This window comes from Loxodonta africana, chromosome 4 (genome assembly GCF_030014295.1).
Source record: "Loxodonta africana isolate mLoxAfr1 chromosome 4, mLoxAfr1.hap2, whole genome shotgun sequence".
Taxonomy (NCBI): Eukaryota; Metazoa; Chordata; class Mammalia; order Proboscidea; family Elephantidae; genus Loxodonta; species Loxodonta africana.
Genome location: NC_087345.1, coordinates 156073715 through 156092509, shown reverse-complemented (window position 1 = coordinate 156092509; position 18795 = coordinate 156073715). Strand labels below are relative to the sequence as shown.

Genomic DNA, 18795 nt, shown 5'->3' with positions numbered 1-18795 from the left:
GTAGATATCCTTCACAAATGCCATATACATTTACTTTTTACCAAATGCTTAGAGAAATGGAGTTAAGGAAATAACTGTGCTTGTGTTAATTTTGTATATCTGAGCATTCCCTCATTCTTTTTCCTTTAATTTGATAGTGTAGTGAGTTGTCCTTTAGAAATGAAATTAACCTTCTACATATCATTTTGAAACGTGTATGTTCATTAATACAAAACAAACTGCCCCTGCCTTCTTATCCCCCTCCCCTCCCTTTCTCTCTCTTCCCCTTCTCACTCTTCCTGTTTCCGTCTTTACACACACATACACACACCAGAAAAGTTCTCCTGGATATTTTTTACTGTGCACTACTCTTTTTTTTAATTGATATTTAATTCACATGCCATAAAACTCACCATTTTAAGGTATGCAATTCAGTGGTTTTTTAGTTTATTCACAAGGTTGTACAACCATCACCCCTGTCTAATTCCAGAACATTTTCACCACCCCAAAAAGAAGTTCTGAACTCATTAGTGTCACTTTCTCTTTTCCTCAGTCCCTGGCAACCACTAATCAACTTCCCATCTCTATGGATTTGCCTGTTCTGGACATTTCATATAAATGAAATTATACGATAAATGGCCTTGCCTGGCTTTTTTTCACTTAGCATAATGTTTTCAAGGTTCATCCATGTTGTAACATGTATCAGGCAGTACTTCATTCCTCTTCATGGCCAAATAATATTCTGTTATATGGGTATATCAATTTTGTTTATCCACTCATGGATTGATAGACATTGGATTATTTACACTTTTTTACTACTATGAGTAATGCTGTTATTACTATAATATGTAATAATAATGTTATTAGTAAGGAGTAATGAATGCTCATGTACAAGGTTTTTGTGAACATAAGTTTTTCAGTTCTGTTGAATATGTATCTTGGAGCGGAATTGCTGGCCCATATGGTAATTCTATGTTTAACTTTTTGAGGTACTGCCAAATGGTTTCCCAGAGCAGCTGCCCTGTTTGTTCACTCCCTTTTAATTAACTTATTTATTTTTATTATTACAAAACATTTCATAAATTTCAACATTCATTTACTGTTTGATCCTACTTTACATAAACTTACGTACTTAGTTTAAGTGTATATACATACAGATGAGATCATATGCAAATGTACATACACATACATATGCAAACATGCTTTATCTAAAAGAGAAATTAAACAATATCTAAACTGTTCACCATAAGAGGCAGCATGATGGAATGGAAAGCCACCAGATTAAGAGTCAGAAAATCTGCATTCTAATTCCAGCCATACACTAAATTAGTTGCTTGAATTTAGGAAAGACATTGATCCCATTTCTCAGTTTCCTTATGTATAAAGTGAAAGATTTGCTCTGCTCACCTCTAAAATCCCCTGCTACTCTGAAGCTGTGATAGATTAGAGCTCTCCATTTTTCTTTGTTGTTTTACTTTTATTCTTCTCTGCTGTCCCCAAATAGCATTAGTTCACTATTGCCGTGTTAGCACATCCAACTCATCCCTCCCATCTTAGGACAAAGATACTAGTTTTTCTGCCCATAAATAAAATAAGACTACCTTCTTAGTTTATTCACGGGCATCATGGGCACTTCCTACCTAATGTTAAGAATAAGTTCCACGGTGTCGAAGTGATGGTTGAAGCAGGGACATTACAGAAGGGCTGCTGGCTGATTAAACCAAAAACCAAACCAAACCTGTTGCCATCAAGTCGATTCCAACTCATGGCGACTGTATAGGACAGGATAGAACTGCCCATAGAGTTTCCAAGGAGGGGCTGGTGAATTCGAACTGCTGACTTTTGGTTAGCAGCCAAGGTCTTAACCACTGTGCCACCAGGGCTCCGCTGGCTGATTAGGAAAGAAAAATTGGCCCTGTCTGCTGTGGTAAAGATGTGCAATTTACCGATTATAAGCAATCTATATGAAATAAAGAAAATTCAGTACATTTGATTAATAAGATTAGTTGTTTTTAAGTTAAGGTGTCTGTCCTAATAACAGTGTGAAATTGATTGGTGTGGACTTGATTGGATTTCACAAACCTGTTTTATGTGTTGTGTATTAAACTTTTTTTTTTCTGTCACACACTCAAAATAATGTTCTGAAGTTTTTGGTACTGTAGTGTTTATAGATTAAGTATATATCCAAGAAATCAGGCTGTACGTAGAGCTTTTTATGTATTTTAAAGAGACTGTTTGTATTGTAAAACCTTGACTTTACCTTCTACCAAGAAGGATTATGTGACAGAATTCTTTTATACTCTTAAATGTTTTGAATTATGTATTTGCTTTAAGAGAGATTATTGTATTTCCCTAGATGCCTTGAGGACAGGAAAGTTCTTAAGGCTTCTCCCCTTTATTCATTTTTTAAATAAATTTACTCATTTACTTTATAATTATTTTCCTTGTAAAGTAACTATTTCTAGGTTTAAAGTTTTAGGACTGAGATACCATGCTGAAACTCTAGAAGTGGCCATTCTATCTAAGAACATTAACAAAATGTGAGAATGATTTTTAGGAGTAACCTAATTGTTTCTAACTGTGTTAAATCTGCATTATTGTTGTGCTGGTGTAAAGACGCAATACAAGCTTAGCACTGACAGTCTTCATAACATCCATTTTTACATTCAGCATTTGACTTCTGTGGGTCAGGCCCTGTAGGAGAAGGAAAGAGAATGAAATACGCAGGTCAACATGCTTGTCCACAATACAGTATTCCATTTTAATATGAATTTGACACTTGAGTTGTGTTTCAAATATTTGTGGACAAATATTTAACAGGCAGTATAAATTTATCATTTGTTTCATTTTGCTACATTTGTTCCAGGTTGGTTCTTACTTGAAATCTCCAAAGTACCCTATTTGGATTGTCGGCAGTGAAACTCACCTCACCGTATTTTTTGCCAAGGTATGCTCATAGCAGATTTTCTTTTTTAGCATGACAACAGGCAAACAAGTAATATAAATCTATATTTAGTTTTGGTCTGTTTGCAAACTTCGCTTTATTCCCACTAACACGTGGATTATTCCAAAATCTAAAAAATTAATATTAAATAACATATTGTTACACTCTTCTAATTCTGGGATCATTTCAATACCAATCTCTGTTATGGTTTACTTATAGTTTCTTTACCTTTTCCGACTTTGAGAGCTTTGGCTTTTGATTTTATTCAGAAATCTTTTGAGTTATGGTAAAAATAATTGATTATAAATGGTTTGGGTTGCTTTTTTCCTAGAGAAGCTAAAAATCCAATTTACATGATAAAAAATATTTTCACTATAGGCAGTCCCCAGGTTAGGAATGTCCAACTTACAGGTAACTGGTACTTGCCCTTTAATATTATGTAAATTTGCCTTCACTTTGAAGTGATTGAACCAACTCCTACTCACAAGTTCTTCACAATCACCTTCACTTTCTGCATGTGCAGCTTTTAAATCATTGAAAAGGCTTCAAGCCTTTTTTTGCACTAAAACCTAAAAGCCCACTTCCATCAAGTTGATTCCTACTTACAACAACCCTATAGGACAGAGTAGAACTGTCCTGTAGGGTTTCCAAGCCTGTAACCTTTACCGAAGCAGATGGCAAATCTTTCTCCTGTGGAACGGCTGATGGGTTTGAACTGCCGACCTTTCAATCAGCAGCTGAGCACTTAACCACTGTGCCGCCAGGGCTCCCTACAGCACTTAAATGCCTGGTAGGCAAACAGTAAGAATTTGCTTACTAAATAAATCTCTCCACCACTAAAGTAAGGCTAAATAAGAACTGTATACTCCTGTTCTGACTTACCTAAAAATTCTGAAAGGCACACTCCAGGAATGGATCTCGTTCTTAACCCGGGGACTGCTTGTATAACACCTAGATAAACATTTTAGAATTTACTAACAATTCAATGATACTGAAGTCAGTGCTTTTTTAATGTGGGATATTTCCCACAATTTTAGTATATACATGATTAAAATATTAAAATAGATGGAATGCATTTGAATATGTTTATTTTAAAATTCTTACAGCAAAGCCATTTCTAAAGCCCAGCCTTTACCTACAGTGGTTCTTTTTTCTCATTTCAGTGGTTAAGAGCTTTGAAGTCTGACAGCTTTAGTTTGAATCTCAGCCTTGCCACTTCCTAACATCTCCCAGCCTCTAAAAAACCCAGAAAACCCATTGCCATCGAGTCGATTCTGACTCATAGTGACCCTTATAGAACAGAGTAGAACTGCCCTATAGAGTTTCCAAGGAGCAGCTGGTGAACTCAAACTGCTGACCTTTTGGTTAGCAGCCAAGCTCTTAACCACTGTGCCACAAGGACTTCTCCCTTCTTTAAAATAGAGATTGGTAATAGTTATCAGACAAGTGCCTAATACAAGTTAAGTGTTCAGTAAATCTTAGCTGTTGTCATCATCATTATCATTGTTGTCATTACTCAACAAACTTTAGTATCTCTGATATGCGTAGATATAGTTGCTAGATGTTAGGCTGAAGGGGCAAAATATATAATTGTATTATTTGAAGTTCCTTGATTCTTACATACTTTACTGATTACTCCATGAGCTTTTTAGCATGTAATTGTTAATGTAAGTGTATTTGTTTCTGTAGGAGGTGTGAATTGTATAAGATGTTCCAAAGACTGAGCTGACAGTGCTAAATTTTGTGGACCTGATATGTTATTTGTGGGGCCCTGGTAGTGCAGTTGGAATTGACTCGACGGCACTGGGTTTGGTTTGGTTTTTGGTAGTGCAGTGGTTAAGAGCCCGGTTGCTAATCAGAAGGTCACAGTTTAAACCCGCTAGCCACTCTTTGGAAACCCTATGAGCCAGTTCTACTCTGTCCCATAGGGTTGCTATGAGTCAGAATCGACTTGACAGCAATGTTTTGTTTTTGTTTTTTCCCAAATATATTATTTATTACTGTATTTTTATTGTGCTGGCAAAAGTCTAGCTAAATAATAACATTTAAACAGGGAAAATTATAGTGTACCAATCTAAAACCTTTACACTGACTGATATGTTAGAGTCAGTCTAAAAGCTCTTGCTGTCTCTCTGTTAAAGTAGGGAGAAGGAAGAAGTTAAAAGCAGCGTTTGAACTACAGAAACTGAATAACTTCTTGAGTGAGGATATGCTTGTTTGACTAATTTTGTTTCAAGTGTTATAAATTTCCAGAAAAAAAATTCCAATTTACACACAAAAATGCGTTGTCAAGCCAATTTTTATTATCTGCAGTGTAACCCTATTCTTTAGTTTCAGGAAAACTAATAAATTACATAAAAATATAAATTTAAAAATAGAAGACAATAAGGTGAAAACATTTTGAATCTTAAATATTATGGTTGGTATTTAAGAAGTGATTTTTGTTGTCAAAATAGCAGGAAAGATTTCACAGAAAGGTAATATCAATTGAATAATGGCAGCAGTGTCAGTTGAGTTATGTGAATTTGCAGACATTTTTTATTCAAGCATCTGAATACGTTAGATATGGTGACAGTGTCGTGGGAGTGAATTATACCTGCCTTTCTATGAAACAGACACTCCTTACTTACCTGTCCTGGTATTTGTCCTTGTTCCCGTAGCACTTAGTCCATTCTCCTGTTGCATTTATCATACAACACATACTTTCTACTTCCCACACTGTTTTTCACATACCTCATAGTAGGCAGTGAGCCTTCTCATGGGAGGACTGTATCTTTCATTGCCTTATCCACAAATCCCAGCCTTGTGCGATGAAATGTCAGAGTACAGACATGGAGTACGTACAAGAGAAACACAAAAACCCCTTCCATAGCAGCTGTAGGCCTTACAAAACATAAACTCAGTGTATGCCATGTAAGTCAAACAAGGGTTTTAAATGTACCCTCATTTCAGGACATTCCTGAAGCTACTGATAGTCATGACAGGAGAATGCACACACACGTGAGGTGATTGTAAGGATTTTATAGTAAGATTTTTTATTTTTAAACTATTATAAATAGTCAAAAATCATGTATACCAAATATCTTATCTCTCTTTTAGAACTTGTATTTTATACTGTTTTTTTACTTTTTATTTTATTTTTTGATACTTAGCTTTGTATTCCCAGGATCTGGTATGTAGTCTGGCACAGTATAGGTGATTCATTAGTTGAATGAATGAAGGTTTTACACTAATTTCTCTCACTTGGGTTCCAGTGACATTTAAATCTCTAAAAAAATTTGTTTTTATGACTCAGTCTTAAGATTCTTAAATGTCTAGGTACTTTTCTTTTTAATGTATTTTAAGACAATTGAATTTGGATTGTTTGAGGATATTATTTTTAGAAAGAGTCATAGGTTAAAAAAATTTCCCTATGTGATGAAGGAATGTAAAGCCAGAAGATCACTTAAATTGTAAATGAGAGAGAGAATATTTAAAACATTTGTTGAGTCCAATTTGATTTAAACACTAAATAAAATAGTATTTCTGCAGAGTTTACCATATAGAAAATTTTGGAAATTTTGGCTATTCTTGAAATCACATGACGAACCATTATTTGGTCATTCTATATTTGATGTTTCCATATCTGAGCAAGTAATTTGGGTTGTCAGTTTGTTTTTGTTTTTTATTTTTTATTTTTGAGTTTTGGCGAGTCTGTTTTTGGTGAGTCTGTCCACTTTAAAGGAGCCTTGGTGGTGCAGTGTTTGGCTGCTAACCCAAATGTTGGCGGTTTGAACCCACCAGCGGCTCTGTGGGAGCAAGACGTGGCAGTCTGCTTCTGTAAGGATTTGCAGCCATGGAAACCCTGGGGGGCAGTCCCACTCTGTCGTTGTAGGGTCACTATGAGTCAGAATCGACTCGACAGTAGTGGCTTTTTTGGCTTGATTCACTTTATTATGTTCTGTACTTGAAACGAAATATTATTTTTTGTTTTCTCCCAGCAATTTAATTTAAATGTTGATTTCTTTTTATGTAAAATTAGGATGTGTGTTTGTCTGGATATGTATTCCGTGTGCTGAGTTCTTTGTACTCGTTACAATTAAGTGAAAAAAGCATACTTTAAGTTCATAATTTTCATGGCAGTTTGTAATTTAACACTGTAAAATGCCTTGAAAAAGCAATGAATTCTTTATGTGACTTAGGCACTGGAGGTGATTGTAGTTGCATCTGTCTTCATTTATTCGTATATTTATTTTCCAAGTATTTACTGAGCACTTAGTACATGCCTGCATTGTGCCAGGTGTGTAAATACTGTTATGAGTGGGTCCTAGTCTTATGGAGGTGTACATTCTACTGGGGGGACTTTTGGCTGGGGGGACGTTAATCACACATTTAGATACAAAATTACAACTGTGATGATGAGTGCTGACAAAGCCTGTATCTATAACGCTGTAAGAATTTACCTAAGTTTTGGAAGATTATGAATAATTAGTTCCTTGAAAAATTGATGTTCAAAATGAGGACTGAGGCATTAAACTGGGGGAGAGGGGAAAGGAGCATTCTCTGTACAGGAAGTAGTAAGAGCAAGCAAACAGCTGGTTGAGGACAAGCTGAAGAGCTGAAGTACTGAGGATTAGGGGGAGCAAGATAGAAGATGAGGCCATGTTGCTAATCATTCTAAGAGTAATAACCACTGGACTTGTAAAATTTTGGTAGTGGGACTAGTTTTGGGGGAAGTAGGAAGGAAGTGAGCAGGATTAAATTTATATTTTGAGAAGATCACTCTGGCGAATTGTGAAGAACAGATAAATTAAAGGATAACCAAAAGAGAAGAGTCCCTGGATGGCACAAATGGTTAAGTGCTTGACTACTAGCCAAAAGGTTGGCAGTTCGAACCCATCCAGAGGCACCTAGGAAGACAGACCTGGCAATATTGTTCTGAGAGATCACAGCCTTGAAAACCCTACAGAGCAATTCTGGCATACATTGATGGCAACTAATAACCACAAAGGGAGTGTGTAAACAGAAGTAGCACACCTACTGCTCACTTACCACCTATTTCATTATCTGACAGTCCTCGTGTGCAACAGTAGTAAAAAATCTACTATTCGACTATTTTGTGCATTAACAACGTATGTCTGGCTTAAAGAACACCAAGGTGCCAGGTGAGAGTAATGCTGGCTGTGACGGTTAAGGTTATGTGTCAACTTGGCTATACCATGATTCCCAGTGGTTTGGCAGTTATATAATGATGTAATTTGGCAGTTATGTAATACTGTAGTCATCCTCTTTTTTGGTCTGATGTGGTCATCCTCCATTTTTGCATAATGCCTATTTTCACATGATGACCTGGAATTTTTTTGGAACCTAACCATGACGGTAAGAGTATTATACATTGAAAGAAAATGTGCTCTGTGGGCATTGTCAGTGTCTTCAGAAACCACATTATGATACTTTCAAATGACATCAGTTGAAATCTTGCAAACCTATTGCATAGGTAAAACAAATGTATTTTGAAACTAGAAGCTTAAAGACTTTTGAACCTATAATTAAAGCAGTTTATCTTTTAAACTGCCTATAGATTAAGAAAAAAGGAAAAAAAGCTCTTCTTAAAACAAGGCTATGTAACATTTGTGTTATTGTAAGTCTTTTCTTCTTTTGGGAGCCAAGCCTTTTCATACTGAAACATATGTACATAATTTAAATGCCCAAGTATTCCCTGGTTGAATATTTGGGCAGCTGTGCTCTTACATTTCTTCTCTCTAGCAATCATTTCCTCCTTTGATTCTTTGTCCTTTTTTTTTTTTTTTCTTTTTGTTGTACTTTAGATGAAGGTTTACAGAAGAAACTCACTTCTCATTAAACAGTTAGTACACATACTGTTTTATGACATGGTTAACAACCCCACGACATGTTAACACTCTCCCTTTTTGACCTTAGGTTCCCTATTACCAGCTTTCCTGTCCCCTCGTGCCTTCTGGTCCTTGTCTCTGGGCTGTTGTGCCCCTTTAGTCTTGTTTTGTTTTATGGGCCTGTCTAATCTTTGGATGAAGGGTGAACCTCAGGAGTGACTTCATTATTGAGCTCAAACGGTGTCCAGGGGCCATACTCTCAGGGTTTCTCCAGTCCCTGTCAAGCCAGTAAGTCTGGTCCTTTTTTGTGAGTTAGAATTTTATTCTACATTTTTCTCCGGCTCTGTCTGGGACCCTGTCTCTGTCAGAGCAGTCAGTGGTGTTAGCCAGGCACCACTTAGCTGTCCTGAATTCAGCCTGGTGGAGGCTGTGGTGGATGTGGTCCATTAGTCCTTTGGACTAATCTTGTACCTTTAGTTTTCTTCATTCTTCCTTGCTCCCACAGGGATGAGACCAGTGGAGTATCCTAGATGGCTGCTCACAGGCTTTTCAGACCCCAGACTCTACTCAGCAAAGTAGACTGTAAAACATTTTCTTTGTAAACCATGTTATGCCAGTCGAGCTAGATGTTCCTCTGAGACCATGGTCCCCACAGCCCTCAGCTCAGCAATTCCATCCCTCAGGGAGTTTGGATGTGTCTGTGGAGCTTCCATGACCTTGCCTTGTACAAGTTGTGCTGACTTCCTCAGTATTGCATACTGTCTTACCCTTCACCAAAGTTACCACATTATCTATTGTCTGTTTAGTGTTCTTTATCCCCACTCCTCCCCTCCCTCATAACCCTCAAAGATTGTTTCTTTTTATGTGTAAACTTTTTCATGGGTTTTTACAGTAGTGGTCTCATACAGTATTTATCCTTTTGTGATTGAATTATTTCACTCAGCATAATGCCCTCCAGATTCATCCATGTTATGAGATGCTTTCCAGATTCATCTTTATCCTTTATCATTGTGTAATACCCCATTGTGTGTATGTACCACAGTTTATTTACCCATTCATCTGATTATGGGCATCTAGGTTATTTCTGTCTTTTTGCTACTGTGAACAATGTTGCAGTGAATATGGACGTGCATATGTCTATTCGTGTGATGACTTTTATTTTTCCAGGATATATTCCTAGGAGTGGGATTGTGGATCATATGGTATTTCTATTTCTAGCTTTCTAAGGAAGCACCATCTCATTTTCCAAAATGGTTGTATCATTTTGCATTCCCACCAGCCATGCATACAAGTTTCGATCTCTCCGCAACCTCTCCAACATTTATTTCCTGTTTTTTTAATTCATGCCAGTAATGCTGGGTTGAGATGGTATCTCACTGTGGTTTTAATTTGCATTTCCCTAATGGCTAATGATCATGAGCATTTCCTCATGTGTCTGTTGGCCATTTTAATGTCTTCTTTGGTGAAGTGTCTGTTCATTTTTTAATTGAATTATTTGTCTTTTTGTTGTAGAGGTGTTGGATTTTTCTGTAGATTTTAAGAGATTAGACCTTTGTCTGATTTGTAATAGCCCAAAATTTTTTTCCAGTCTCTAGGTTCTCTTTTTACTCTTTCAGTGAACTCTTTTGATAAGCATCAGTGTTCTAATTTTTAGAAGATCCCACTTATCTGGCTTATCTTCTGGAGTTTGTGTGTTGTTGGTTATGGTTTGTATCCTATTAATGCCATGTATTAGGGCCTCTAGCATTGATCATACTTTTTTTCTTCTATGAACTTTATAGTTATTGGCTCTATATTTAGGCCTTTGATCCATTTTGAATTAGGTTTTGTGTATGGTGTGAGGTATGGGTTCTGTTTCATTTTTTTGCAGATGGACATCCAGTTTTGCCAGCACCGTTTCTTAAAAAGACTGTCTTTTCCCCATTTGATGGACTTTGGGCCCTTGTCGAAGATCAGATAACCGTAGGTGGATAGATTTACATCTCGGTTTTCAGTCCTTGCATTGGTCAATGTATCTGTTGTTGTACCTGTACCAAGCTGTTCTGACTACTGTAGCTGCATAGTAGGGTTCTGAAGTCAGGTAGTGTGAGTCTCCTGACTTTATTCTTCTTCTTCAACAGTGCTTAAACTTACTGGGGGTTCTTCCCTTTTCATATGAAGTTAATGATTAGTTTTTCCATCTCTTTAAAGAATGTTGGTATTTGGATTGGGATTGCATTGTATTTGTAAATTGCTTTGGGTAGAATCGTCATTTTCACAATGTTGAGTCTACCTATCCATGAGCATGGTATGTTTTTCCATTTATGTAGATCTCTTTTGGTTTCCTGCCGTAGTGTTTTGTAGTTTTCTTTGTATAGGACTTTTATATCCCTGATTAGATTTATTCGTAAGTATTTTGTTTTTTTAGGGGCTATTATAAATGGTGTTATTTTCCTAATTTCCTTTTCATCATTCTCTTTATTGGTGTATAGCAATCCAACTGATTTTTGTATGTTTATCTTGTATCCTGTTAGTCTGCTGAATCTTCCTATTAGTTACAGTAGTTTTCTTGTGGAGTTTTTTGGGTTTTCAATGTATAGTATCATATCATCCACAAATAGGAACAGTTTAACTTCTTTGTTACCAATTTGGTTGCCCTTTATTTCTTTTTCTTGCCTTATTGTTCTAGCTAGAACTTCCAGCACAATGTTAAATAGGAGTGGGGATAAGGGCATCCTTGTCTTGTTCCTGTTCTGAAGGGGAATGGTTTCAGCCTTTTCCATTAAGAGTGACGTTGGCTGTTGGTTTTGCATACCCAAAAAACCCACTGCCGTCAAGTCGATTCCGACTCATAGCGACCCTATAGGGACAGAGTTTTGCATAGATCCCCTTTATTATCTTGAGAAATTCTCCTTCTATACCTATTTTGGAAACCCTGGTGGTGTAGTGGTTAGGAGCTACGGCAGCTAACCAAAAGATCAGCAGTTCGAATCCACCAGGTGCTCCTTGGAACCTCTATGGGGCAGTTCTGCTCTGTCCTGTAGTGTTGCTGTGAGTCAGAATCAACTCAATGGCAGTGGGTATACCTATTTTGTTGAGAGTTTTTATCAGGAATGAGTGTTGGACTTTGTCAGGTGCCTCTTCTGTATTGATTGAGATGATCATGTGATTCTATTCTTTATTTATGTGGTGGATTACCTTGATTGATTTTCTAATGTTGAACCATCCTTGCATACCTGGTATGAATCCTGCTTGATTGTGGTGTATTATTTTTTTGATGTGATGCTGAATTCTACTGGCTAGAATTTGTTGAGAATTTTTGCATCTATATTCATGATGTGTGTATGTGCTGTCTTTGCCTGGTTTTGAATTCATGGAATGAATTCGGAAGTATAGCCTCCTTTTCTGTGTTCTGAAATAGTTTGAGTAGTACCGGTATAAGATCTTTTCTGCATGTTTGGTAGAATTCTCCAGTGAAGCCATCTGGGCCAGGGCTTTTTTGTTGTTGTTGGGGGTTTTTAAATTACCTTTTCAGCCTCCTCTCTTGTTATGGATCTGTTCAGATTTTCAGTATCATTTCATGGTAGTTTGAGTACGTAGTATGTTTCTAGAAATATGTCCCATTTCCACTAGGTTTTCAAATTTGTTGGAGTGTAGTTTTCCATAATACTGTATTATGATCCTTTTTGTATCAGTTGGGTCTGTTGCAGTATCTCCCATTTCATTTCGTATTTGGGCTATTCGCCTTCTCTTCTGTTTTTCTTTTGTCAGTTTGGCCAGTGGTTTGTCAATTTTGTTGATCCTTTCAAAGAATAAACTTCTGGTTTTGTTGATCCTTTCTATTGTTTTTCTATTCTCTATTTCATTTTTTTTTTTTTTTATTTCATTTATATCTGCTCTGATCTTTATTATTTCCTTGCATCTGGTTGCTGTGGGCTTTTTTTGTTGGTCTCTTTCTGTTTGTTCGAGTTGTGTAGCTAATGCTTTGATTTTGTCCCTTCTTTTTTGATGTGGCCATCTATTGCTATAACTTGACCTCTGAGGACTGCCTCTGCTGTGTCCCACAGGTTTTGGTATGATGTGTTTTCATTCTCATTTTACTGTAGAAATTTTTTGATTCCATCTCCGATTTCTTCTATTACCCCAGTGGTTTTTAAGCAGGGTGTTACTCAGTTTGCATGTAATTGATTTTTTCCCCTGCTCTTCCTGTTACTAATTTCTACCTTGATGGCATTGTGGTCAGAGAAGGTACTTTGTATTATCTTAATATTTTGGATTTTGTCAAGGGTTGTTCTGTGGCCTAAGATGTGGTCTATTCTGGAGAACGTTCCATGTGAGTTGTAAAAGAATATGTACTTGCCAGCTGTTGGGTAGAGTAATTTATATATATACATATGGTCAAGTTGGTTGATTGTGTGCTTTAGCTCTTCTGTGTCTTTGTTGATTTTCTTTCTAGATGTTCTATACTTTACAAAGAGTGGTGCATTGTAGTCTCATGCTATTATTGTGAAACTGCCAATTTCTCTTTGCAGTGCTGCTAGCATTTGTTTTATGTCTTTTGGAGCCCTGTCATTGGGTGTGTAGATGTTTATTATGGTTACGTCTTCATGATGATCATCCCTTTAATCATTATATAGTGCCCTTCTTTATCTTTTATGGTGGATTTTGTTTTAAAGTCTATTTTATCTGAGATTAGTATTGCCATCCCTGCTCTTTTTTGGTAGCTGTTTGCTGGATATATTTCATTCTTTGACTTTTAATAAGTTTATGTCTTTATTTCTAAGGTGAGTCTCTTGTAGACAGTATATTTATGGGTCCTGTTTTTTAATCCATTCTGTCACTTTCTGTCTCTTGATGGGTGCATTTAGGCCGTTTATATTCAGTGTGATTATTGATAGGTGTGAGTTTATTGCTGTCATTTTATAGTGCTTTTTTTTTTTTTTTTTGTGGTCCTGATATTTTCTTTGTTCTTCTTACTCTCCCGTGCTGAGTTCCTTTCTTTCTCTTCATTTCTTTTGTTTTTGTAGATTTTGTTTTTACTGAGACTTTGTTTTTCTTTATTTTGATGAGTAGGTTTATTAATTTTCTTTGTGGTTACCTTGAAATTTACCCATATCTTCCTAGGTTTGAACCAGTCTATTATTACTTGGTATTGCTTTGCCTTCCTCTCTATTAGAAAGTTCTGTACCTACACCGTTTATTCCCTCTTTTATTGTTCTGATGTTGTTGTCATTTACAGATTAACCTCTCTGGTTCCCTGTTGTAATTCCTTTGGTTTTGGATAGTCCTTAAGAATTCATTTCCTGGGCTTGTGTTTGGCGGGTACAGTCTTGTGTCCTAGATTCAGGCTGTGGTCTGATGTTATTTGTTCTGAAACCGAAGGCTTTGTCCTCTTTTTGTATATTTGGATTTTAAGAATAAATTCTTTTGGTCACTTTCTTAGCTTCCCCTTGAATTAGGAGAACTAATTATGAAATTAATTTTCAATGTAAATTCAAGAAGACTTTAAAATTTTAAATATGATATCTTTGATATTATTGGAATTATAGTTATAAAATGTTGGATGAAATAAGCTTGTCTTTTTTATATTTATTATGTGTTTGAATCTCAGTGTGGGGTGACAGCTGCTGATCCAATGTAAAATAGTTGTAACCTACCTAGAGCAGCTAGTTTCATCCTTCAGAAGATCAGTGACTAATTTCCTCGGTAATCCATTTTAAACTTTCTTTTGAAGTAGTGGAGATGAGTTTTACATCCCTTTTTTGTCCTCTTTTATGGTTATAAAAGGACTCTTTGTAAGTGTGTGGAAAATACCACCTTTGGCCTTTCCTATGATAAAACAGCTTTCCTTTCAGGTAAGAACATATGAAAACACATTAAAGTTTAAACACAAAATTTATAAAGAAACCAAATTTAGTGCAAAGGAAAACAAAACATTTAACTGTTCCTGCATGAGCTGACGGTGTTCTTCCAGTGGTATCTCTTACCGAGTATCTAGATAGAATTATTTCTATGGGAGCAAGCATTAGGTAAAGTTCATGGAACTTGTAATAAAATTAAATTCATAGTTGGGCATTTTGTAAGAGTTTTCCTATATTTTAGTCCAGTTTAGTCATCTTATCTATTTCTCTTAAGAAAATTTTGGACTTTGTGCATATGTTTAGATTTCATGCCTTACCTATTACAGGAAGCAAGTGGATTTAAAAGGCTAAGGTATTTGTTTTTATAGTTTAAAATCATAATTTGTCATGTGACCTTATACACATGTGACCTTATATACCTTTTCTAAAACAAAAGCAGCAATTTACAACGGATGATACTGAAGTTAATTTTCTGTTTTTTTTTTTATATAACTACTTGCCAAGTTTGTTTATAAGTTTGTACAAACTAACAATTTTCACTTACTTGAATGAATTTTTTTTTCTGTGAATTTTTAACCAAGAACTGTTTCCTAACTGCTTAGCACATTTTGGGACTAATCCTCATAATGAATCGAGGGTTATGCCAATGAGTTGTACCACGATACTGCTAAAACTTTTTGCTTCTAATTATCTTGACCAGATATCTTTCTAAAATGCATTGTACATTTTCCTCTTCTTTAAAGAAAAGTAAACATTAATTGTCCTCTGTACTCTTTGCTACTATTCTGAATGCCCTCATGCAGCTATGTTTTTATATCAGATTTATGTATGTATATATATTTTTAATTTTCTGTTTCTCTTCTCACTGTAAGTTGGCTTCCTAGCAGTGGTCGCCCTTGCTTCATTGCTTCTAATTTTTTGTGACAGTGAAATCCAAATAATTTCTAAACAAGATAAAATACTGTCTATAGAAGGATCTAAAGGTGCTCTTTCATGAGTCAAGTCTGTGAGGTTAGTTAGTATCATTAAGTCCACACCTCTAGCTCTCTGTCCATAATTGATGAAAATAAGTGTAGCTAGTAGGAGTTGATAGCAAATTAGGGTAAAATGTCTTCTATTACATTTAATGTTTGACAGTCACGAAGTCTACCACATGTGTGTCTGTCTGTCTGTTGACTTCTGACTTGGCTGAAAGCAGAAGATACCAGAGGGATGTTTATCTGTGTTTTACTGACTATGCAAAGGCATTTGACTGTGTGGATCATAACAAATTATGAATAACTTTGCGACCGAAGAATGGGAATTCCAGAACACTTAATTGTGCTCATGTGGAACCTGTACATAGACCAAGACACAGTTATTTGAACCGAACGAGGGGATACCATGTAGTTTAAAATCGGGAAAAGATGTGTCAGAGTTGTATCCTTTCACCTTATTCAATCTGTATTCTGAGCAAATAATCCGAGAAGCTGAACTATATGAAGGAGAACACACTGTTAGGACTGGAGGAAGACTCAGTAACAACCTAGGATATGCAGGTGACACACCCTTGCTTGCTCAAAGTGAAGAGGACTTGAAGCACTTACTGATGAAGACTGTAACCTTCAGTGTGGATTACACTTCAGCATAAAGAAAACACAAACCCTTACAACTGGACTAATAAGCAGCATTATGATAAATGGAGAAAACATTGAAGTTGTCAAGGATTTCATCTTGCTTGGCTCCACAGTCAACACACATGGAAGCAGCAGTCAAGGAACCAAATGACATATTGCATTGGGCAAATCTGCTGCAAAAAACCTCTTTGTAAAGTTTTAAAAAGCAAAGATGTCAGTCTGAGGAGGACTAAGGTGCTCCTAACCCAAACCATGGTATTTTCAGTTGCCTCATCTGCATGTGAAAGGTGGACAATGAATAAGAAAGACTGAGGAAGAATTGATGCCTTTAAATTATGGTGTTGGCAAAGAATAATGAATATACCATGGACTGCGAGAAGAACGAATAAATCTGTCTTGGCAGAAGTACAGCCTGAATGCTCTTTAGAAACGAATGGGGAGACTTTGCCTCACATGCTTTGAACATGTTATCAGGAGGGACCAGTCCCTGGAGAGAGACAGCATGCTTTGTAAAGTAGAGGGTCGGTGAAAAAGAGGAAGACCTTTGTCGAGATAGATTGACATAGTAGCTGCAATAATGGGCTCTACCATAGTAATGATTGTGAGGATGGCGCAAGATCTGGCAACATTTCATTCTGTTGTGTGTGGGTTCGCTATAAGTTGAAACCGACTCGATGGCACCTAACAACAAGCCACTAAGTGCTAATAAGTTTGTGATTTTTTTTCTTTATTTTCTATGCTTTTGTTTATATTATTCACTGCCCAGAATGTACTTATCAGAATTCTACTCAGCACTCACAGTCCATCCTTGATATTCAGGTTGTGACTGCTGATTCTTTTACTTCCATGTTACGTCTCCTTTTTCTTCCAGTTTCCTGCTTCTTGATCAGTGATACTGACGACGTTTGCTTTCTCACAGTACTTGTTATTGCCAGGGTTACACATTGTGCTAAGTACTGTTGAAATGCAAAGATTTGTATTACATTGTAATAGCTAACGTTTATTGTCTCCTGTGTGTCAGACACTATGCTGAATATTTTAATGCATTCCTTACTTATTCCTCAAAGCAACCTTGTGAGGGTAAGTACCAGGTTCGTGTACATTTTTTTTTCTAAATTTTATTATTTTGTTGTTGTTGAGAATATACACAGTAAGACATACCCAGTTCAATAAATTTCTACATGTACAGTTTAGTGACATTGATTACATCCTTCAAGTATACAGCCATTCTTACCCCCCCTCTTCTGAGTTGTTCCTATCTCATTAACATGCACTCACTGGCCTCAAAGGTTCGTATCTTATCTTTTGAGTTGCTGGTGTTAATTTGATCGTATATAGATGGTTCTTGAAAGAGCTTAATGCTCAAGGCAGACCTTTTTTACTAGTTAAGCTAAACAGGGGATATTTTTGGTTTAAGTTTTCAAGATATCTTGGGGCAATAGTTTCAGGAATTCCTGTACCCACCATGGCTCCAGAAGTCTATCATCTGAGAATTTGAAATTCTGTTTTGTATTTTCACTCTTTTGATCAGGATTCTTCTATGGAATTGTTGATCAAAATGTTCAGTAACAGTAGCCAGGCACCATCCGGTTCTTCTGGTCTCATGGTAAAGGAGGCAGTTGTTCATGGAGGCAGTTAACCATACATTCCATGTCCTCCTCCTATCCCTGACTCTACTTCTTCCTGTGTTGTTCCAGGTGACTAGAGACCAATTTTTGTGGTTTGAATGGCCCCTTGCAAGCTTTTAAGACCCCAGGTACTACACATGGAACTAGGAGATAGAGCAGAAGCAATAAACATGTTATTAGGCCAATTAACTGGGATGTACCATGAAACCATGACCCTAAACCTCCAAACCAAGGAACCGAATCCCATGAGGTGTTTGGTTGTACGTAAGGAGCCTCAGCAGCTAGTCCTTTTATCTTGCTCTTTTTTTTTTTTTTGTCGTTACTGTAAATATGTCTGTCATACAACTTTTGCTAGTTCATTTTTTTTATAGATGTGTAACTTACTGACAGCAATTATAATAATAGGCTGTGCAACTTTACCCTTAATCAATGCAATTTCTCCGTCACTGTTAACCCCTCCCCCCCCATTCCTGGTAACCACTAATAAACTTTGGTCTCTGTACATTTGCCATGTTATGTAAGTGAGGTCATACAAATTTGTCCTTCTGTGAGTGCTAAAGCCAGGATTCAAACTCAGATCTTCTGACTCCTGAACCTATGCTCTTATCTACTTTCCTCCCTTTAGAACACGGAAGACAAATACTGTACTAGGGTGGAGCAGGGACTGGAAGAGGGGAAAGGTGGGTGCAGAAGAGATGCAACTTAAATTAAGGAACAGATAGATTTTAGAGTTAGAGGAAATGAGGGCCGTAGTCTAGCCTTGGAAAAAAGAAAAGACTAAGAAAAAGACGAGATGTGGGATGTGAAAGTTCTTACTATATCTGGAGAATAGTAAATGGTTCCATATGACTGAACCATATTAGCTGTGCTAGGATATTAAGATGGAAGCAAATTTTGGAACCAGATGTACGACCGGCTTGCATGTTAGGTTTATGTGAAGCTGTGATAAAATTTGAC

At 36.6% G+C, this 18795-nt stretch overlaps 1 protein-coding gene across 3 annotated transcripts in view; it reads left to right on the top strand.

Moving 5' to 3' along the window:
* MINDY3 (MINDY lysine 48 deubiquitinase 3) overlaps positions 1-18795 on the top strand; it is a 97496-nt gene that overhangs the window by 46816 nt on the left and 31885 nt on the right. For all 3 annotated transcript variants that reach the window (XM_064284888.1, XM_023548891.2, XM_003410568.4), the window contains one exon: positions 2846-2926. In XM_064284888.1, the coding sequence (XP_064140958.1) occupies positions 2846-2926 (81 nt within the window). The remainder of the gene's footprint in view (positions 1-2845; positions 2927-18795) is intronic.